General features: G+C 36.7%; 8 protein-coding genes across 8 annotated transcripts; 5 read left to right on the top strand and 3 right to left on the bottom strand.

Annotated features, from left to right (window-relative positions):
- Position 1: 1 nt before the first annotated feature.
- Positions 2 to 760, top strand: C9374_002915 (uncharacterized protein; the record flags this gene model as incomplete). The annotated part of the gene is made up of 1 exon (XM_044692385.1): positions 2 to 760. The coding sequence occupies one exon, from the start codon at positions 2 to 4 to the stop codon at positions 758 to 760; it is 759 nt and encodes a 252-aa protein (XP_044549759.1).
- A 134-nt stretch (positions 761 to 894) lies between these two features.
- C9374_002916 (uncharacterized protein) lies at positions 895 to 3,648 on the top strand (the record flags this gene model as incomplete). The annotated part of the gene is made up of 1 exon (XM_044692386.1): positions 895 to 3,648. One exon carries the CDS (start codon positions 895 to 897, stop codon positions 3,646 to 3,648), a length of 2,754 nt encoding a protein of 917 aa, XP_044549760.1.
- An 835-nt stretch (positions 3,649 to 4,483) lies between these two features.
- C9374_002917 (uncharacterized protein) lies at positions 4,484 to 8,468 on the top strand (the record flags this gene model as incomplete). Its single annotated transcript, XM_044692387.1, has 5 exons — positions 4,484 to 4,662; positions 5,017 to 5,335; positions 5,449 to 5,611; positions 5,730 to 7,420; positions 7,614 to 8,468. 5 exons carry the CDS (start codon positions 4,484 to 4,486, stop codon positions 8,466 to 8,468), a joined length of 3,207 nt encoding a protein of 1,068 aa, XP_044549761.1.
- Positions 8,469 to 8,608: 140 nt separating this feature from the next.
- C9374_002918 (uncharacterized protein) lies at positions 8,609 to 11,564 on the top strand (the record flags this gene model as incomplete). Its single annotated transcript, XM_044692388.1, has 7 exons — positions 8,609 to 8,800; positions 8,893 to 9,142; positions 9,205 to 9,280; positions 9,337 to 9,576; positions 9,620 to 9,758; positions 9,841 to 10,270; positions 10,360 to 11,564. The coding sequence occupies 7 exons, from the start codon at positions 8,609 to 8,611 to the stop codon at positions 11,562 to 11,564; spliced, it is 2,532 nt and encodes an 843-aa protein (XP_044549762.1).
- Positions 11,565 to 11,662: 98 nt separating this feature from the next.
- C9374_002919 (uncharacterized protein) lies at positions 11,663 to 13,154 on the bottom strand (the record flags this gene model as incomplete). Its single annotated transcript, XM_044692389.1, has 2 exons — positions 11,663 to 12,085; positions 12,273 to 13,154. 2 exons carry the CDS (start codon positions 13,152 to 13,154, stop codon positions 11,663 to 11,665), a joined length of 1,305 nt encoding a protein of 434 aa, XP_044549763.1.
- A 377-nt stretch (positions 13,155 to 13,531) lies between these two features.
- On the bottom strand, positions 13,532 to 15,355 carry C9374_002920 (uncharacterized protein; the record flags this gene model as incomplete). Its single annotated transcript, XM_044692391.1, has 1 exon — positions 13,532 to 15,355. The coding sequence occupies one exon, from the start codon at positions 15,353 to 15,355 to the stop codon at positions 13,532 to 13,534; it is 1,824 nt and encodes a 607-aa protein (XP_044549764.1).
- A 404-nt stretch (positions 15,356 to 15,759) lies between these two features.
- Positions 15,760 to 18,673, top strand: C9374_002921 (uncharacterized protein; the record flags this gene model as incomplete). The annotated part of the gene is made up of 2 exons (XM_044692392.1): positions 15,760 to 16,083; positions 16,265 to 18,673. The coding sequence occupies 2 exons, from the start codon at positions 15,760 to 15,762 to the stop codon at positions 18,671 to 18,673; spliced, it is 2,733 nt and encodes a 910-aa protein (XP_044549765.1).
- Positions 18,674 to 18,800: 127 nt separating this feature from the next.
- Positions 18,801 to 21,028, bottom strand: C9374_002922 (uncharacterized protein; the record flags this gene model as incomplete). The annotated part of the gene is made up of 2 exons (XM_044692393.1): positions 18,801 to 19,802; positions 19,844 to 21,028. 2 exons carry the CDS (start codon positions 21,026 to 21,028, stop codon positions 18,801 to 18,803), a joined length of 2,187 nt encoding a protein of 728 aa, XP_044549766.1.
- Between the last annotated feature and the right edge of the window lie 162 nt (positions 21,029 to 21,190).

A 21,190-nucleotide genomic window follows, 5' to 3' on the forward strand; every position in this document is an offset into this window, starting at 1 on the left:
AATGAAGGGTTTTGTGAATAAGCTCACTTCAGAGTTAGAAAAGCTTTCCGTGTCTTCACCTCCTCCAAAGAAAAATGTCACAAGTGTCAATGCTACCAATGCGATTGTTAAGAATGAAACATACTCAGCAATAAGCGACACTGCCCAGCCTTCATCAACCAATCGACCTCTCTCAGCAGCAACTCCATCTATTGCACAATCGTCTCCCATCACCCGACATATTACCAACAATAACGAATTTAACGATATTTCTCTGAAAGTGCATGACAATCCAGTTGCCAACAACAGCACGAGCAGCAACCAATTACCAACACAAAACTATGAGGCAAGCCAATTTTTGGCCATTCTTCAACAAAGTATTACAAAGCCTCAAGGCAATACGCACCATCATGATGGTGTGGCGACATATGTCGATGAGCGATTGAACAATTTGGAGCAAGCACTCTCTATTAGAGAGAGTAAGGGAGAAGTTTTTTCAAGATTGAGACAAGTCGAGGAACGAGTGTTAAAGATTGAGGAAAGCCAAAATATGGGAGTAGCCTCTCAAAAACAGGAAGCCTCCAATGATTCTGCCAATGAAAATGCACGTGAAGCCACAATGCCACCCATGAACGAAACACCATACAACTCGGATGAATTTTTCTTTAATGATGAGCTTGACAATTTCTGCTTTACGATGGACGTTGATCCTCCCCTACGATCGGGAGACAGTCACGATCATCATCATCATGAAGAGGATGACTTCTCCCTGTTTGAATAAACTGTCTCTGTTGCTGACAGCATGCTGGTTGCAATTCACACAAATTGTTGAATTTGGAATTAAAAAAAATTGAAGAACTGAATTCAACAAAAAAATTCATCTCCTTCAACACAACCATTCACCACACTCCCAACATGAGCAACAAGAGAAAACGATTTCAACAACTCGATGAGGATGATCTCATAGAAGGAAGAGCAATATACAGCAGCGAAGAGGAATCCTCTGAAGATGAAATGGATGTATTTAATGACATTCCTCAAGAATATGATAGTGATAGAGAATATAAAAACAAGAATGCATCATCATCGAGGCTTTTGAAAGCCCCTTCAACAAATAATGATGACGATGATGATTTTGATATGGCCGACTCAATTAAAACTAAAAGTAAATTCGATTTTAAAGGCTCCGATATTGGCAAACTCGTCCGTAAGAAAGCACATGAAAATCCCAAGATGAACAAACTCATCAAATCTACTTCAATTTTCAATGAGGATCAAGAAGATGGTACAGAAGAACCAAGTGATGAGGAGGATGATGAGGCTGCTTCCGATGGTGATGACCGAGTGAAGGACAATGAAATTTTATTGCGAGCCATGAGAAATGATTCCGATGATGAGGATGAATTGGAGGATGGAGAAGAGAATGGAGAGAAGAAAATTTCAGCTTTTGATATGCCTCCTGAGGCGTTTGGAGAGGACGATGAGGATGATTTTGAGGATGATGAGGAAGGAGATGATGATGATGAGAACAATGATGACGATGAAAATATTCAAGAGGATGAAGAAATGGAAGATGATGAGCCAGAGGATGAGCAAGATGATGATGAAAATATTCAACAAGATGAAGAGGAAGAAAAGAACAGACAGGATATTATCAAAACGTTGGGTAAGGCAAAAACCTCAAATGACAATGCATCGTCCTCAGTTTCACAAAATGCAAAATCGGACGAAAACGAGGAAAAGGATGAAGAAAAGTATGACAAATCCTTCTTTTCAGAAGTTCCAGCAGATATTGAAGCCTCAAAATCATTCAATGACATGAACTTGTCAAGACCACTTTTGAAGGCCATCTATGAAATGAATTATGAACATCCAACACCCATTCAATCTCGATGTATTCCACTGTTGCTGAAAGGAAGAGATGTTTGTGCCAGTGCTGTGACAGGTTCTGGTAAAACAGCTGCTTTTATTTTACCGACACTTGAAAGATTATTATACAGAGATCGATCGAGGAAAGAAACACTTGTTCTCGCGTTGTTACCAACGAGAGAGTTGGCTGCTCAATGCTACGAAGTTTGCAGCAAGTTTGCCCAATATACCGATATTAGATGTTGTCTCATTACAGGAGGTAATTTGAAAATTAACAAACAAATTCAAGTATTGCAAACCAAGCCAGAAATTATCATTGCAACACCTGGTCGAGTGGTAGACCATTTACTGAACACACCAAATTTTGGACTTGACGAAGTTGAAGTTTTAATTTTGGATGAGGCTGATCGTCTGTTAGAATTAGGATTTGAGCCTCAAATTAAAACAATTTTAGACCATTTACCAACAGCGAGACAAACCATGCTCTTTTCAGCCACCATGACTGACGATGTGGAACAATTAGTGAAACTCTCATTGAAAAATCCAATTCGTGTTGCATGTGACCCAAGAACTGGTGTTGCTGGAGAATTAACACAAGAATTTATCAAACTCCAAGACGATGAAGATATCATGGCGAAGCAAGCTATTTTACTCTCACTCTGTACCAAATCGTTTACGAGTGAGGTTATTGTTTTCTGTAATACCAAATCCATGGTTCGAAAATTGAAAATGCTTCTCTTCCTGAAAGGTTTGAAAGTTTCAGAATTGAGCTCTTCTCTCACTCAGGCCGTTCGTTTGAAAGAATTGTACAAGTTTGCAAGTCATGAGACGGACTTTTTAGTATGTACAGATGTTGCTTCCAGAGGTTTGGACATTAAGGGAGTGAAAACAGTCATCAACTTTGACATGCCTCTCAATTTAAAGACCTACATTCACAGAGTTGGACGTACGGCTCGTGCCGGCGCTCCAGGTACTGCTGTTTCCATGTGCAGTGAGAATAGTCTTGCAATTTTGAGAAAGATTGTTCGACATGCAAAGAAAAAGGGGCAGACTGTTCAACAACGAGTCATTCCTCCAGAATCAATCGAATTTTGGACACAAAAGATTGAAGAAATGAAACCTCAACTCAGGGAATTGGAACAACAATTGAGACTTGAGGATGAAATGCAACAAGCTGAAATGTTGACGACTAAGAATGAAAATATGGAAGAGTTTAAAGAAGATATTATGAGTAGGCCACGAAAAGAATGGATCATGTCCAAGTCACAACACAAGGAACTCAATGAAAGAGCAAAGGCCCAAATGATAGAGGAAGATGAAGACACTAAACCTTCACACAAGAAACGAAAGCTCGATCCAGAAGAATTTGAAAATGAAGAGGAAATGATGAAGAAACCAATGCATGTAGATCATACAGACTTTTTAGAAAAGAAGCCACTCGATAAGAAAAAGAAGCAACGACAAGCATTCAAACGAGAAATGAAAGAAGCAGGTATTAAGAATTGGGACAAGTTCGTGAAACGTCAAGTCAAGCAAGACAAAGTCATCAATAGAATGAAACGAAATAATATCGACTCGGATCTAGTGAAGAAACACAATAAGGAAAAAGCTCTTCAACAAAAGGAAAAGCGAAAAGCTAAGAAGGAATACAAGGAAAAGAAAAAAGCACTCGCCATGAAAACGAGCTCACAACGAATGGATAAAAAGTCAACGAATCGAGCCTCCACCGAAAAGAAAAAGACTAATAAGAAACCATCTCATGGAGGTTTTAAGAGTAGCAAGAAATATAAGAGAAGATAAAAGTAATCTTTTGGAATTTTATCATGAACTACAAGAAATTAAGGCAATTTGGCTGAACCTCGTTGTCAAAGGGTGGTTCTTCTACAAGTTCACCGTTGGCAGTGAATCATGTGACTTGCCAGCATTGTGCATGAACCTGTTAATCTGAGTTTTTGTGATCTTTTAAACAATTATGTTTCATTTTTGTAATACGTCAATGTCACGTTAATCCTGGTCTTGAACGCTGGTAATGATAATGCTCTCCTCCAAGGCGGTCATTAAGTAGGTTGTTTAAACATGTTTAAAATTCAAATTGTCCTTCAATTAATCCACCCTCGCGTTAATCATCAATTGAGTACGGTGAGGACAACAGTTATCCAGAGAGGATTCTTTTGGCCATTCAAACGCGTTAAAAGATACTGCCAAACAAGCTTTGGAATGACACGTGACATTATTGCCAATTTGACACCAAAAAAAACAGCAGCATTCACGTCGTCGAGTCTGCTTCGTGAAAGCACACACCATCACTTGCTTCTTCAATCCCTCTAACTGCTTCTAATTGCCGCACATCGTCATTATTCAAAGAATTTAAATAATCATCCACCACCACCAAAAACAACAACGTGTCCATAAAAACTAAACCTTCAACAAGTTTTTAAAACCCTGATTCGTTTCCGATCATTTCGTCTTACCATTTTCTACAACTTTCAAATTCTTTGTTGTTGAAATCATCTCACAACTCGAGAACACGAATCCTTGCGATATTCAAACAACAACAATAACAACAACAATTGAAAATTAACAACAAGCACAACACAAAACACAAATTCATAAAACACAAATCAACACCAACACGATGGGAAATCATTCGAGTTCTTCAATGAAAAGAACTCCTTCCAAATTAAGTTTATTGAGAATGAATTATTCTGGGAAGGGAATGTTGAATGGAAATTCTCAACAACAACAACAACAACAAAATTCACAACAACCACAACAACAGATGAGAGTGATCATGTTGGGAACGGGTGGAGTCGGGTGAGTTGAATATTATTATTGTTTGAATTGTACAGAGTATTAATATGGAAATTTAAATCATTGATGAAATTTTGGAATGATGATGAATGGATCGACACCGAATGGTATATACAATTGGTTTGGAAACAACATGAAATCGATGGTACTTTTGGCGTTTTTTGACATTTGGCATTTCATGTCACCGTGATGATGAAAAATCATCATGATCGATCTCATCCTGGTTCATTCATGAACAACAATTACAATCACAACAACAACAACAACCACGGAATCCTTCCTTCGCGTCATCATCCTGATCCGTCGCATCTTTACCAAAATTCCAAACCACACATCCATGACATTTGACACTCCCAGAAAAAGCACCTTGTTCAAAAACATTAAGCTCTTATTCAACGGCGGTTTCGACTCTGACGAGTTTCTCTCTTATCGAGAAGTCATTCTCTCCAACATTGTCCAAATGGTTCAATTCGTCTTGCGAGCTCTCATTACACTCTTTCCCGAACACAAAATTGAAAAACCAGAAAATGAAGAATTTGCAAATAATATTCTGAGATTGGATTGTGAAGATTTTATTCATATTTTGAGGATTGTGGATGAGAATTTTATTGCACGAGTTCAGAAATTGTGGTTTGAGGAACAGGCTATTTTGAGAGCGTATCATTATAGACATCGAGTAAGTGTGTTGATGGATTTGAAAAATTGACCATTGACGTACGTCGTTTGTGAAATTTTATCTAATGATCGGATGAAATATGTGAAATAATGGCGTTTCATATATTCATATAGTATCAATTACCTGTTGAGGATTTACCCGATTTGATCAAACAAATGGACCAAATCTATGCATTGCCAAAAACAAAACATGTCATGTCGTCGTATGTGAAAACTACTGGAATTGTTGAAACAGAATGTGTTTATAGGAATACTCGGATACGTGTGTTTGATACAGGTATGTCTTGGAACAATTATTTACTAATTTTTTTTATGACATTTTTTAATGTACCATTCATTTGAATTTTCATGAATTTACCTTTTTTTGAAAATTGTATTTGGAAATTTACATATAGGTGGTCAACGCAATGAACGAAAAAAATGGGTCCATCTCTTCAGCTCTACAAATGCCATTGTTTTCATTGTTTCACTTTCCGAATACAATCAAGTCTGCTATGAAGATGACAAATCCAATCGAATGAAAGAATCCCTTTTACTTTTTGAGGAAATTGTCAACGCGTCATGCTTTGAAGGAGTTCCAATTTTTCTCGTATTCAACAAGAAGGATGTCTTTCTTCACAAAATTCAATATTTTGACATTAGTGAAGCATTTTCTGATTTGCCCAATCACATTCGACTTCACAAACCAATCAAAAATTTTCACAAACTCGCCAACGATGCCAAACGAAAACACAACATTCAACAGAAAAAACATAGACGAGTACCAGGAACTCTGGAAAGTGCACAAAACCCAAAAACGATGGAACGATTTCAAAGAGCTCGCTCAGCATCGATTCAAAAACAAAAACGTAAAAATTCACTAGCTGCCGTGTATGGTTCATCGCCGCAGTGCCTTCCTCGAATGTCTCCATCGAGATTTGTTGTGGAAAATCATCATTTATTATCAGAAGAAGAACAATTTAAAATTCGTCAAGAAAATTGGCAGAAAATTCCAAGTGATTTATTAATTTATATTTGTTTCTATTTGGATGCTGTGGATTTGTGTACTCTGAGTACTGTGAATTACGAAATGTATATTATTGCAACATGTGATACGGTTTGGAGATCCTTGTGTTTTAGTCTAATGAAAGATATTGATGAAGAACATGTGGACCTTCTATATAAGGAAAGATATCATTTATTCGAACCTCAATTGACAGGTAAAGCGAGCAATCCAGAAGAAAGTCCTTCGTCGTCATCAACCGCGTCGTCGTTATCCATAATTTCATCGGTTTCGACACCAACAACATCAACTGCAACAACCACAAAATCCACACTCAATTCTTCATCCTCAGGAAGTATTTTGAGTTCAGTCATGTCAAGTGTCAATGCCAATGACAAATCTCCCAGTTCGATGAGTAAGGCCATTTCAATTCAAGGAAATGTGTTTTCAAGCCAAACTCAACAAAATACGAATGCCAATTGGATTAATAATTATTTCAACATGAATCATTCGACAACTACTCAACCCATTCCATTATTTGGAGCCAAAGATGGAATTGAAATTTCCATCACTAGTGCCACCAATACCACAAATCATCCTTCACATCATTTCACAAATTCCACAGTAAGCATGTACAGCGATAGCAGTAGTGAAGAAGATGTTGCCAATACCATGTTAACAAGTTTACATTCATTCATACAAGAAGAACGAGAAGAACGAGAATTTAGAAAAAGAAAATGGAGATTCTTTTATGAAATTGGAGGATATGTCTATCGAGATTCAATCAAGTATATTCAACAACAATTTATTGATTTGGCCAAAGATGAAGAACGAAGAACACAATTATGGAGAGACGTGAGAGTCACAAGTGCTACCAATGCATCCACTGTTCGAGAATTATTGGAATATGTTTTTGACACGATTATTGATGCACAGAAACGAATTTTGAAATGGATGAATTGTCAAGTCCTTCTCCCAATTCCTCGAAATCTCCAAGACGAGTGGCTACGAGTAAAACTAAAATTAAGAATTAATGAAAATGGAAATTCAGATTTGTGCATGGACACAAGTGGACCCAAGCACTTGAGCCAAAGAGAAGGAATGGTTTGAAGGCATATGTGTTTCATTTATAGTTACTACTCTTCCTCTTGAAATGGATCTTTTGAGAAATGGATGAATGGATCTTTAATGTTCTTTACAATAAGATTAAAAAAAATGTCTAAATCACCCAACAACAACCATTTGAAGGGAATGTATGGTTTAATGAACAACCATTGCAATATTACCCTTCCAAAAGATCGTTCAGTTATCCTCCACTTCAATCAAATCCATTTCGGCACTTGCCATTCATCCCGATCAACGAACGGTTTCAGTATACTTGAATGTTGTTGGAAAGCATCTCTTGATCCATAATGTAACCAAGTATCAATTAGTGGGCACCAAGAAGTTTGAACTTGTGCAAGAGTTGCATAGCATTGAACCTCGTGCTAAATATGTTCATGAACAATCCATGATTGTTGTGGAGCGTTCTACTTTCATGAAATACAATTTGATAAGAATTGATTTGAATGAAAATTGTGCAATCATCAAGTGGAGGTTTCCACTGACAACACACGTTGAAAATAAGTGGTGTATTGATGTTGAAACCGATCAGTTATTTGTTTCCGTTGGGGATAGTTTGAAAGTTCTATCCTTACATGATGGAATGGAAGTGGCACGTTATGATTTACCATTGAAACAACTTTCATGTTTAGAAATTAACAGCATCGATTCGAATGAATTGATTGCAGTTTCGCATACGCGTGCTGAAATATCGTATGTGGATAAGAGGAGTTTTCAAATACGTTCAACGATCAATGTGGAATCTCAAATGCTTTCGATATTAAAGAAAAGCATGGTGTTTAATGTTAAATGCATGACTCAAGATAGACGTGGTCAATTATACCTTGCCATTCATTGGTATTCTCCTGCAATGAAAGCACATTCTGGAATTTATGACTCTTCTTTTTATTTAGTGACTTTGAATAATGATCGAATTATTTCCATAGAGGAAGGTTTGGTAAACTTTTACACCAACACGATGGAAATAGATTCAACTTCAAAACTATTATTCATTATGAAAAACAAAAGGAGGTATGGACAGCACGATTGAAAGACGTTACATTATTCGATACTATTAACCAACCATTCTCAGACATGATCTTTGAATTTTCAAGAGAAGAATAATTATTTAAAACTTTCCAAACAAGTTCATTTCACTTTTTCAGAAATGTTGGATTTCACACAAAAAAAATGTCAAGCAATGCATCATCATCATCATCACCCGATATTAATATCAAACAACAAATTCTCCAATTATTGGATGCATCAGACACGGGTGGAGATTATTGTACTGGTGGAAAATTGAGTGTGGATTATTCTGTACCTGCCATTGAGATTTTACAACCGAATGATGGTACCTACAAGCCATTGCCTCTCCCGATCGTTTATGAGGAACAAGCAAAGGATTTGATCAAGAATTGTTCAAAAAGTCCTTTCGGAAGAGGTGAAGCAACGATTTATGATGATAATGTCAGAAAATCATGGCAATTAGATCCAATAACTTTAGAATTATCAATCCAAAATGGAATAACTTGATTACTGACTTGGTGAATACCAATGTCAAGAAGGAGTTGGGAATTGGTCCAGAAAAAACAATTACATTTTCACTGTACAAAATGTTATTGTATGAACCAGGAGGATTCTTTGATTTTCACAGAGACTCCGAGAAGGAAGATGGAATGATTGCAACATTGGTGGTTCAATTGCCAAGTTCATTCACAGGAGGTAAGCTATTCTGTGTGTAACATACTTTTGTTCATCGAAACATCAAATGAATGTTGTGAAAGGTGAAATTATTGTGAGACACAATGAAAGAGAGAAGAAATTTGATTGTCACCATGAACAACCTATAATGCATATTATGTGAGCTTTTATTGTGATTGTTCACACAGAGTTGAACCAGTAACCTCTGGATACAGATTGGCTTTAATCTACAATTTGAAATATTCTGGCTCTGATAAGATTGCCGTTGTAGATAGCAGTCATCAAGTTCAGACTCTTGAGAAGATTATCGAGTCTTGGTTACAGGCACCAATGTATTCAAAACTTTGCTACATCTTGCAACACAAATATTCGACAGTCGGCTTGAGTCCAACATTACTGAAAGGAAAGGATGAAACTGCTTTTCAACTTTTTCAAAAAATCAAATCGGTCAAGCTGTATTTGGAATTTTGGAAAAACATGAAACTTCGTATGGATCAGTGAGCACAGCATTGACGAAACCACACTCGTGTACACAGCTCAAATTTCTTCACAGGAAAACAATCAACGTTTAGCATTGGTTGAGGACGAAATATTTCCTGATCCTTTGAGAAAATCCATGACGCTGACTGCAAGAGATGTAAGTGAATGATGATGTGTGTGAAATATTATTATGTGAAATATTTTCGTGTGAAATATTAACACCATTTTACACAATCTAGATTGAACACACAGGTAATGAGGGAACTACCATTGAAAGATCATACAAAAGTGCCTGTCTACTGATTTGTCCAACCGAATTGAAACCTCTATTGGATCTTTCTAGCCGAGAGTATTTGGAACCTCTCTTTCAGGCGTATAGCAGCAATCCAACCGAACATAACAAACGGCTACTGATGGCTTATACCTCTTCGAAACTTACTTGGTCAGTAGATACTGATCGTGAAACACTGTATTTGGAGAATGCCGAATTACTGACCCAGTGTTGCCTTGCACTTTCATACTTGCCACTTAGTTTGAAATGTGTGGAAAGATTATGGATGAAAACAGGCTTGGAAGAGAAATCTCGAGTGGATGGTGTTGTGAAACTGATCAAGAATCATGGTATTGAACACTTCAAGCCATTGTTTGAAAAATATATCCGACAATGCTGTAAGTTTTATTCAACAATATTTTCATATTTATATTTTCATATTTAAATTCATATTTATGAATATTCACATCCATATTTATTTAAAAAGTCAAATGGAGCTATAAATTTGCCAAAGACATTAAAGCTATTGGCTCCCTCGTTGTACAGTTGGAAGATCCCACATGGGTCGATGTTTTTATCACCAATTTACCCTCTGCCAAGACCATTTCATCGGTTGAATCAGAGGCACTCATTGGTCTGGCTCTAGTTAAAGAAAAGTTTCCTTCCACTACAGAAAGGATTGACAAGTTGATTCATGATTATTTGCGATCATCTCTGGCACAGAGATACCATCCAAATTTTTCTCCAGAAGCAATCATCAAATTGAATATGGTGGAATTGTGTCCAATGGTATTTAAATCTTTTTGTTCTTCTCACCCTATGAAAATGGAGGATGTTGACAAGTGCTTGTTACTGATAAGACATTTTGGATGTGAAAAAACAGATCCATTTCTAAGTAAGGCCTTTTCGAAAACAACTGGATCACAATTACCAAAATTGATCAAAGTTTTGGAACAATTGATCACTAAAGATGGAAAGGAAGAGCAATTTCTAGCTTCCAAAATGGTTGACACTCTTTTGGAAAGTAAGGACGATCATGTCGATGCCGTAATCCAATTATTGACATTTTTTAGAAAGAAACATCCAACGAGGGAAGTTGAAATTGTGAAAAACATTATTGAAAAACGAAATTATTCTGCAAAACAAATCGTGGATTTAATTCAAGGATTGGCTAAGGAGAATGGTACGAATTGCTTTTGGACAGGTTCAGGATTTCGATTACTTTTGGAACATGGATACAAGTTGTTACAAAATGCAGCTTCAACTTCTCCAGAGGCTGTCCTTGCATTGAATTTGGGTGGAAATAACAAGTGGATATTCAAACACGTCAACATGTTATGCTCATGTGAAGATTGTAGCAAGGTTCAAACATTTCTACATTCTACGAACCAAGTTTTGGATTTGAAGGAACGAAAAAACAAAAGAGAGCATGTGGAGAAAAACTTGCCAAATATTGTGGATCTTCAAAAACAAACAATTACGACAGGATCTCCACAAACATTAAGAATTACAAAAGTACTAAACAGTGCAGAGGTCAAGAAATCCTTGATCACGGAAATGCAAAAGATTATGAAAGAATTTGTTCAATATGCTACGTTATCGAATCAGTCCCCTAACACCATACCAGCAGCTTCATCATCTAGCGAGCATGAACCACCAACAAAGAAAATCAAACAAGAACAACAACAATAAAAGACCTGAGAATTCATTGCACACTACCAATGTTGAAAAATTGAACACAAAAAGATGAATTTAATGATGGTTGTACCGAAATTAATGACACAAAGAGCTCACTTGTTTGTTGTTGGAGAGGAGGAACTTCCAGAAAAAAACTTTTTTACATTATTCCACGTGATTGAATCATCCACCACTTGAAGAACATTGTCCAATCTCAATTGAGGGAACCAATATCCTAATAACAGACACAATGTCACAACAGTCACAAAAGGAGCAAAATTAACTTCCGTTCGAAGTGTTCCCTTATTACTTTCATGATACAAATGTTCCATGGTAGTCATAAATCCTGATCTGAGAGAACTTGGTTGATAGTCCGTGAGATAGAGAATGAGAGCGAGTGAAAATCCAGCAAATAATCGAAATCCAACGGGTGTCGTAATATCCATCCATTCGGGAATGTAGCCATTAGTGGCAAGAGCTCGTAATCCTCCATCGATACCTCTTGCAAATAAATAGAGGACTATTTGGTTGTTGACCTGTGAAAGATTTTCCAAGAGTCATGTGAATTTGTGAAAATTTTCCAATCCATGCGAAACATGTTGTGATGAAAATAAAGAAAATAAATCACCAAGCATGTAAAAATGGTATCATACCACACATGTCAGTGTAAAATGTGACAAGTTGAAGACAATCATAAAAAAAAACACTGAATCAAAAACTTACAGCTCCTGAAATTCCCTTACTTTCACCAAACGCCACATAACCTCCAATAAATCCAGCAATCCAAGAATCAATACCATTCCGTATATGTAACTGATTTCGACAAATATATGTAATTAATTTGTAAATTCCTACAAATGATCCTAGATTTTTGCCATGATGAAACATTTGTTTGATGACAAATCTCACTTTTCTAAATTCTGTAGGTGTCTGGAAAATTGTTGCATAAATTAAAGATTGTAAAATATATGGTATTCTTATTCTAACTCCTGTCACAATACCATTTCTGTAACCTCGATATACACTTTTTAATCCATCTTGAATGGATTGTTCTAACATGGTTGGCGATACAATTGAAGAGGAGGACGAAGGAGGAGATGATTTTCCATCATTTGTGACAATACTGCCAGTTGTCACTGCGGATGGTTGTGAGGAAGGTGATTGAGAAAGTGCAATTTGTACATTGGCAGCACAAGGATTCAAAGAAATTAACTGTTGTTGAGACAATGATGAGCTGCTACTACTACTACTACCAATAGTAGCGTGTGACATGTCAACTGTGGATGATTTTTGTGTCATCATCATCATTAAAGTAATTCCATCTTCTTCATCAGCATTTCCTTTTTCGGAATTTTTACTACTCTTCTCAACAGGTCGTTCATGAACGTTTGAACCCTTGATGAGATTCTTCTTTGATCTGTGAGGATGATCATCATCTCTCCTTCCCATTTTCTCAACCATCATCCGTTGTTCTTCATCCTTTTCATCATCAGAAAATTCATTCTCACTAAATTCATACAAGGCTGTCGGAGTGGCATCTTCCATCAAGGTAGAGGCTGCCATTTGATCCGACAGAAAATCCATTAGAAAATCATCGGCATTCATTTGTTGTTATTTGTTATTTGTTGTTATTTGTTATTTGTTATTTGTTATTTGTTGTTATTTCTTTGAAAAGATCGATTCCGGATTTGATGATTTTAAATATAGGTTCCCTCCAATAATAATAATGAATACTAAATGTACAATAATAATACTATGTAGCGGCTCTTTATGGATTTTTCATGAAACAGTTGTTTCACGTGTGTGAGTCGCGAATGATAGACCTTGTCGCAATGATTTTTGGTCGGAGGCAATTTTTTCAAATTTTCCTTATTTTCCATGGTGTGATTGTAATGGATAGTTCATAAAACATCATTCGAACACTAGTGTTCTGTGGCATTTAATAGATGTGACACGTCTTCAAAATTCTGAATTCAATAGTTTTATTGATTAAGAAGATTGTGTGGAATATAGGAAGGTGATGTCGTCGTGAAAGGTCGACCATTCATCAGCTTTCTGGTGTAGGGTGAAGATGACGAGGATGGTGTGTTTTGGTTGGCAGATACTAAACGTTGTAAAGCGAGTCCTGATCGACTTCTTCTTCGTGGCATGCCATACACGTTTCCGAGGTTGGCATGACGAACACGTTCGTATTGAGTAATGTCGCTCACCAAATAAAAGTTTGTTTGTTGCAAGATTTTGAATATGAGAATGGATCCAATAATTCCAATACCAGACAACACCACAAGCTCCCAAAATAATCCAATACTGAACTTGGAGGTTTCATACAAGATGTGACACACTCGCAATGCCTTTGGAAGTAAGAAGAACATTTCTTCAGAGCAATAGAAGGCTACAAATCTTGCCAATGAGCTTGGATAATTTTTGGCCTTAAAGGTTCGAAGTTTTTTAAGTCTCCATGATTGAAGCATCATGGTCATGCATGCAAGAGATAGTAAAATTTCAACACTGTAATTTTCTCTCAAATTAAGCCAACGCAACAAAATTTCAAAAAAGTTCAAAAGTGTCACAGCCACTCCAAGCAAGCTCTTATTTAAGAATCCGTAATGAGATCCAATAATGACCAATGTTAATTCAAATAAAATGGAGAAGATGAGCGCGTTCGTGTAGGAAATGATGAAGGTACATATTGTTGACATGAAAAACATAATCTCTCTTTCATCCAAAGTAAAATAGTCAAACAAGAGAGGAGTTTCAGTGTCACGGACTGGAATTTTTTGTCGCTGTTTCACAACACTCGGGTCATAGTCAGCATTATCCAAAGCAAATACAAAACGCATAATTACCAAGAGAAGGGTTATGCAAACCTCTCCCATGACAAAAGAAAATACTCCTCGTTTGAATAATGGCTTGGTATTGACTGCAAAAATCGAGTTGTACAACTGCACCGTGACAAGTGAGAAAATTGTGAAAAATATTCCAGCACCAATAGTGAAAGTAATCTTGTCAATGGAGTTAATCTCTCTATTTTGAGCGGGTGATGATGCTGGAGTGGGGGATGATACAATAATGGTCGACTCATCAGGAAATTGTTGTTGATGATATTTGTGAATATTTTGAATTCGATACGAAAATAAATAATGGATGAGAGGTCGCAAAATTTTTGACACCAACGACTGCAACCACAACAGCATGTCGTTGCTTCCAGAAGAAGTGGAACCAGTCTTTGCAGCAGAATGAAACGATGATCGTGTGGATGTCGTTCTGGCAGAGGGTCTTCCATCATGAGTCACCATAATGGTATTGTCATTTGGATTCATCTCAGATGGAGCAAACATCACGTTTCGAGTATGTCGAGCATTAACTCCATCTCCTCCCATCATGATTGTGTTATTCATGGGATCAAAAGATACGCCCGATGGGTCATAATCAAAAGTAGAATATTGCTGTGATGCCGTAGATGATGAAGGTAGATAGACTCTCTGATAGGTCATCGGAGAAATGGAAGGCTGTCTTACATCGTCATGATAATAAAAACCGTTCGTAGCAGGACCTTGAAAAGATGATGATGGAGAATAATGATTCGGGTTGGTATGATTATAGTACATGGTACTTGTCGTTGGTTGTTGTTGTTGTTGTGATGGACGGGGTGATGATGGAGAGAAGGAATAACTTGAGCGAATTTTTGTGCTGCTTCTCAAATCTCTTTCATTTCCTGTTGTTGTTGTTGTCCAGTAACCATTGGATGAAGAACCAAAAGGTCCACCATCATCATTCTGTAAGCTGCTTGGTGAAAAATTGAGCATGGTGTTTTAATGATGGAAATTCGTGAAGAAAGAAATCTCGTTTTGTCGCGTGATGGTCTTCCGAGTTTGGTCCACGTGCGTGAGCAGCAATCTTAAATTGTTTAAATTTTTTTTGAATAATTTGAAGGGCCAAATTTTGGCGGTCTTTTTGCTTGTGAGAAGATTAATAATTTCACTCGGCTGTTTGAGGTTTTCTTCCATCATTTCACTTTTAGTGTTTTATTGTAAACAGAAAGGGGTGTCTGTATCAACACCAGAAATTACAACTCGAAATAAAAAAACAAAAAAAAATAGAGACATTTCAGTATTAGATTTTTTTCGAGAGAAATTTCATCATCTTCCCGATCATCATCATTATCAAAATCATCATCAACAATCCAACAAAATAACACCAGTCCAACAAAATGGGTCATACAGCCTTTGAATATTTTCAATTGTTGGATGGCCTCAACAGGGTGGAATCCTTGTGCGTGATGGGAAATACGTTATTTGTAGCAACTACGGACGGAACTCTCTCCTTGTACAATTTACAATATGATAAAAAGGCTGGAAGCAAGGAACGATTTACATGTACATCATTCAGCAAAAAAACACAATTCAGTAAGAGACCAATCACACAAATGTGTTCCGTACCAGAGTTGGGTATTTTGATTTGTCTCACAGATGGATTTATCAAGTTATATACATTGAGTATGTTGAGAGAAATTGATACTCTTAAAAATCAAAAGGTAAGATCTCATCTTACTGTTCCAGCAATATCATATTGGTATATTGGGAATATGATAATGTTAAAATAATCATAATCATTATGATGAAAATTTAATTTCTTGGCGTCATCATTCCATAACTCACCAAAAAATCATTTACAACATCAACAACTCAAAATATCAACACAATTGTGAACTATAGCAAAACCAACTGAAGGGATGCATGTTTTTTGCCTTGAAAAAACACAATGGAGAATTCACAATGGCAGTTGCATCCAAGAAAAAGATTACAATTTTACAATACGGAAGCAAGGAGTCCACATTTAAATATCAACAAGAATTGGTATTGCCTGATGCTGCCAAATCGATAAATTGGAGCGGAGACAAACTTTGTGTTGGATTTAAGAAGGAATACTCTCTCATTGACACTCAAAAATCAGGAAGCATGCCACAAAAATTATTCGACACTGGAGTATCTCAACAAACAACACTCGGTCTCTCGCTACCCAATGAAACCATTGTGGTCGTGAGCAATATTGGAGTGACACTTAATTTCTCGGGAAAACCCACTCGCTCACACGGAATTGGGTGGAGTGAATTTCCCAACATGATTGCCTATTTGAAACCTTATCTCATTACACCACTGTCAGTTTTTGTTGAAATTCGAATTTTGAGCTCAACCATCAAGAAAGAGACTTTTATTCAAAGTTTGCCCTTGAGAGATATTGTGGCCACAAGTCAGCAAAATTTCATTGATTTAGATCAACCAGATAACATGGATCAAGGAATGGGTGTGGGATTCAAACTGAGAACAGAACTCGATCGTGATGACACCATTGATCCTGAAAATCGAGTATTTCTTGCATCGAGAAGTGGTATTTATGTTCTCGTGATGAAACAATTCGATTTACAAGCCGAAGAGTTGTTATCGAATCAACAATATGAGCTAGCACTTCACTTGTGTGAAACTGTAGAACATACAAGATACAAAATCGAGGACTGGAGAGTCAGTTCCATTCACACTCAATATGGTTTTCATCTTTTCGCGAAGGGCGAATTTGACAAAGCCATGGAACATTTTGACAAGACCAAAGACGATCCTCGTATGATCATTTCACTCTTCCCTGATTTATTGCCTCCCAAATCTTCATTCAAAGTCTCTCTGCCGTACAGTGTGCAAGAACAAGCAAAAATTGACCAATATCTTAAAGACATTGAACAACGAAATAAGGCTCTTCAAGCTCTTATTCAATATCTCCTTCATAGAAGAACACCTGCTGATAAAGAGCTCAATGAGCAAGCCCAAGATGAAGCAGAGGCAGTAGATACTGCACTCCTGAAGGCTCTACTCTACACCAATGACCCGCATGTGGAGGATTTCCTCTCATCTCCCAATCGTTGTAATATTTTTGACAGTCAGAAAACACTTCACTCTCATCAAAAATTTAGAGAGCTTGTCATTTTCTACAAGACCAAGGGGCTTCATGAAAGAGCTCTCGAGCTGTTAAAATTGCTTGGCGACAAGTCATCATCTTCAACAGCATTTTATACGGATTTGATGGGAGTCATGCCAACTGTCAATTATCTACGAGATCTTCAACAGGCAGGAGAGGGTAAGCAATATATCATGGAATTCAGTAAGTGGGTCTTACAAGCAGAACCACTGAGAGGTTTAAAGATTTTCCAAGTACCAAATTGTCCATTCAACGTCAATGAAGTCGTTTCACATTTGGAATTATTCGACCATGCCTTGGCAATGAAAATTGCATACCTGGAACACTTGATTAAGGTTGAAAAATCGACAGATCCAAACCTTCACAATCAACTCTTACTTCTCTATTTGGAATATGTCAGCAAATATTCTTCTCCAAAATCCAGCTATGAAGAAGATAATACCAAAGGACTACTTTTCACTTGCAAAGATATCAAACATAGAATGAATGATTTCCTTTCACACTCACAATATTATCATCCTGAAAAGATGCTTTCGCGGTTTCCTTTCGACTCTCTGTATGAAGAGAGGGCCATTTTACTCAGCAGAATTAACAGACATTCACAAGCATTGACCATTTATGTCACAAAATTGGAAAGTATTGAGAAAGCAGAAAAGTACTGCATGGATCACTATAATCCAGACGGTACCGAAGAGAGTAGAGAGATTTTCTTAATTCTTCTCAAAATGATTTTGCAACAAAGTGGCACCAATACTGATAGCAACAACATGTTCTTTGAAGACGCCATAGGATTAATGGAAAGACACTTTTCTAAAATTGATCTCATTAAGGCACTCAAATTAATGCCCGAGAATGTTCCAGTAATTGAATTAATGAGATACTTTGAAGCTGTCATGAGATCACACACGGAGCAAAAGAGAAAGGTACAAATTATGAAGAATATTAGTCGGTCAGAAAATTTGCAAGTTCAAGAACAGGTGATTGGCGAAAGAAAACGACTTGTAAAGATCAAATCAGACAGAATTTGTCCAGTCTGCAAGAAGAGAATTGGTATGAGCGCTTTTGTGTGTTATCCAAATGGTATTGTCACACATTACATTTGTTCCAAGAATCCAAATATTTGCCCAGTGACTGGTCAAAACTTTTTGAAATTGTAAATATGACAAATGATTGATAAAGCGTGGCGAATTATTTATTTCTTGGCTTTCCAAATGATAGTAATTAATTAACAATAAAAATGAATTGAACCAAGAACTTGCAAACAGATTTATATTGAACACCCATTTAAACACCTTCAGAACTCAACTGAGGCATACATAAATTATAGAAAACTGAATCTTTAAAGACTTGTTCTCGTGTCTTCCATGCACACCAACCTCCTGAAATGATATCTTCCAAATATTCAGGATCATTAATACTTCCAGTGAAATGTGGGTCTAAAATCAAGTACGAACATTCTCCTGTCATTTCATCAAATTCAATTCCTAACATGGTATAAGCCAACACTCCTCCACCAATCATGATTGGACTTCCATTCACATCAAAATGATTGGCAATGGCACGAGCATGAGCATTCATTTCATCTCCTCGATTTACATACAAGACCTTACTTTGCACTCCACACCACTTTTCCAAAACAATGGTATTTTCAAAAGCTCCAATCCATTGACGAGAGCCCAAGAAGGATGTCTGTTTGTCACCACAATCCACGAGACATTTCTGAATTTCTTGATGAGTGGGTAAATTGACTACAACTGCCCCAGCATGATACTGTGCGTGTGAAATGAGTGTTTGTAAACTTCTGTAGGCACAACCCCAACCTTCATCATTGAATTTATCTTGGCAATAATGTGAGTATAAATAATCGCCACGAACAAGATGTAAATTATTTGGATTGGTCGATTTGATGGTCGATGGATAGCCCGCATAGAGATGAATGTTGAGAATCTTCTTATTGAACTCGGTAATCTTGGTTTTTGGAGAAGGACCAAAAGTCAATGCTTGATTGGTTCGAATGAATGGTTGTTTCAATGAAAAGTATAATCTCTTGTGATATTCTTCTCTCAATTTGATGGCATTTTGTTCATTACGTTGCTCAAAAACAATGTCATCACTATAGAATGGATAACAACAGGTGAAAACGTGTGGATAGTCTTTTGGAAGATATTGATAAAATCCAATGTGTCGAATACTTTTTGAAGAACCAACATGTGGTAAAAGGAAACTGTCATTACCAAAATATTTCTTGATAAAGACAAGTTGGTCAAGGAGACCTTCAATCATGACCTGTTTCAAATGTTCAAATTAGTCAACTTGTTGTTGCCAACATGTTGAAAAATTGGAATGTAACTTGTGGTTTCAAGTGAGAGCTTGCAATTTGTATTCTTCTTATCTGAGGAAAGGTAAATGCCACTTCCATATTGATTGGGAGATAGATTTAAGAAAGCGTCAAAATGTAGGAACTTGGAAATGGTTTTAACAGTGGACATGTTATCCTCAGATTTGTGTTCGTTGAGTTTAAGAAATTCTCCAAGTGTTTGTTTTGGAAGTTTTTTCTTCTTGTTCTTTGAAGAGGTGTCTTTCTTGTTAAAATTGGTATCAACCTTCAATTGTTGAGTTGAAGTGTCCACTACTGTTAATTTTTCAGGCAAAATTGATTCTAGCGATGCTTCATGACCACGAATTTCAATAGGAGTGGATGAGCTGGCCGTCACATTGCTTGAACTATTCGACTTGTTCTTTTTTGAAGACTGTTCAGAACTATTATCAGTAGTTGATACTGCAGTTCTAACCACTATCTTCTCTTCAGATTTCAAAGTTTCGATATAGCTGTCAATTTGCTTTTGGAAAGTTTCTTTCATAATTTGATCACTATTTGTAGCTTGCACGTCAAACGTATATGGAATGATCAAATCACAATGCAACCTAGCAATCATATAAGGTGACGTCGTCGATGATAGTTTTGCTTGCTGTTGTAATTCATGTTTGTCTCCCACAATGGGAATTTCAGAAAATTCACGAATTGTGTCTTGCCTAATGACATGAGCTGTTTTATCCGAGACATTGAAATTGAACACTTCCATCATTGTCGATGATGAAGTACCACCTCCGACCGTGACCAATAATTGTTCAAAATGATTTTCTTTGGCCAACAGAGAAGGAAATTGTGATGAAACCCACGAAGCTACAATCTTTTCCGTTTCAGGAGCTTCCGATCCAATAACTACTTCACTGCCATGATATTTAGTAAGTGTTCCTTGGGTAGTATATAATCCTACAATTGCTAAACCTTTCGGAATCATCACGAGCCTCATCAAATCCAATTCCGTTTGATCCACATTCGAGAGACTTTTCATAAAATTCAAAATAGAAACATCGTGGTTATTGTTTTCAATTCCGATCAAATAACCTAGTACTGGATTGGTGGATGAGGCCAAATGTTTAAATAATTGACCCAACCTATTTTTGATGAGTGATTGAATGAGAACCGAAGAAATTTGTGATGAAAGCATTTTTTTTTAAATATTTATTTTAAAAAATTGAAATATTTACAACTGTGACGACCTCATCATACGACCATCCCAGAATCTCTCATGTTTGGAAATTCATAAAACTTGTTATTCATCCAGTTTCGAGCAGACACATCATCTTGTTGGAACATGAAATTTTTCAAC

Source organism: Naegleria lovaniensis (genome assembly GCF_003324165.1).
Source record: "Naegleria lovaniensis strain ATCC 30569 chromosome Unknown tig018, whole genome shotgun sequence".
Taxonomy (NCBI): domain Eukaryota; phylum Heterolobosea; class Eutetramitea; order Acrasida; family Naegleriidae; genus Naegleria; species Naegleria lovaniensis.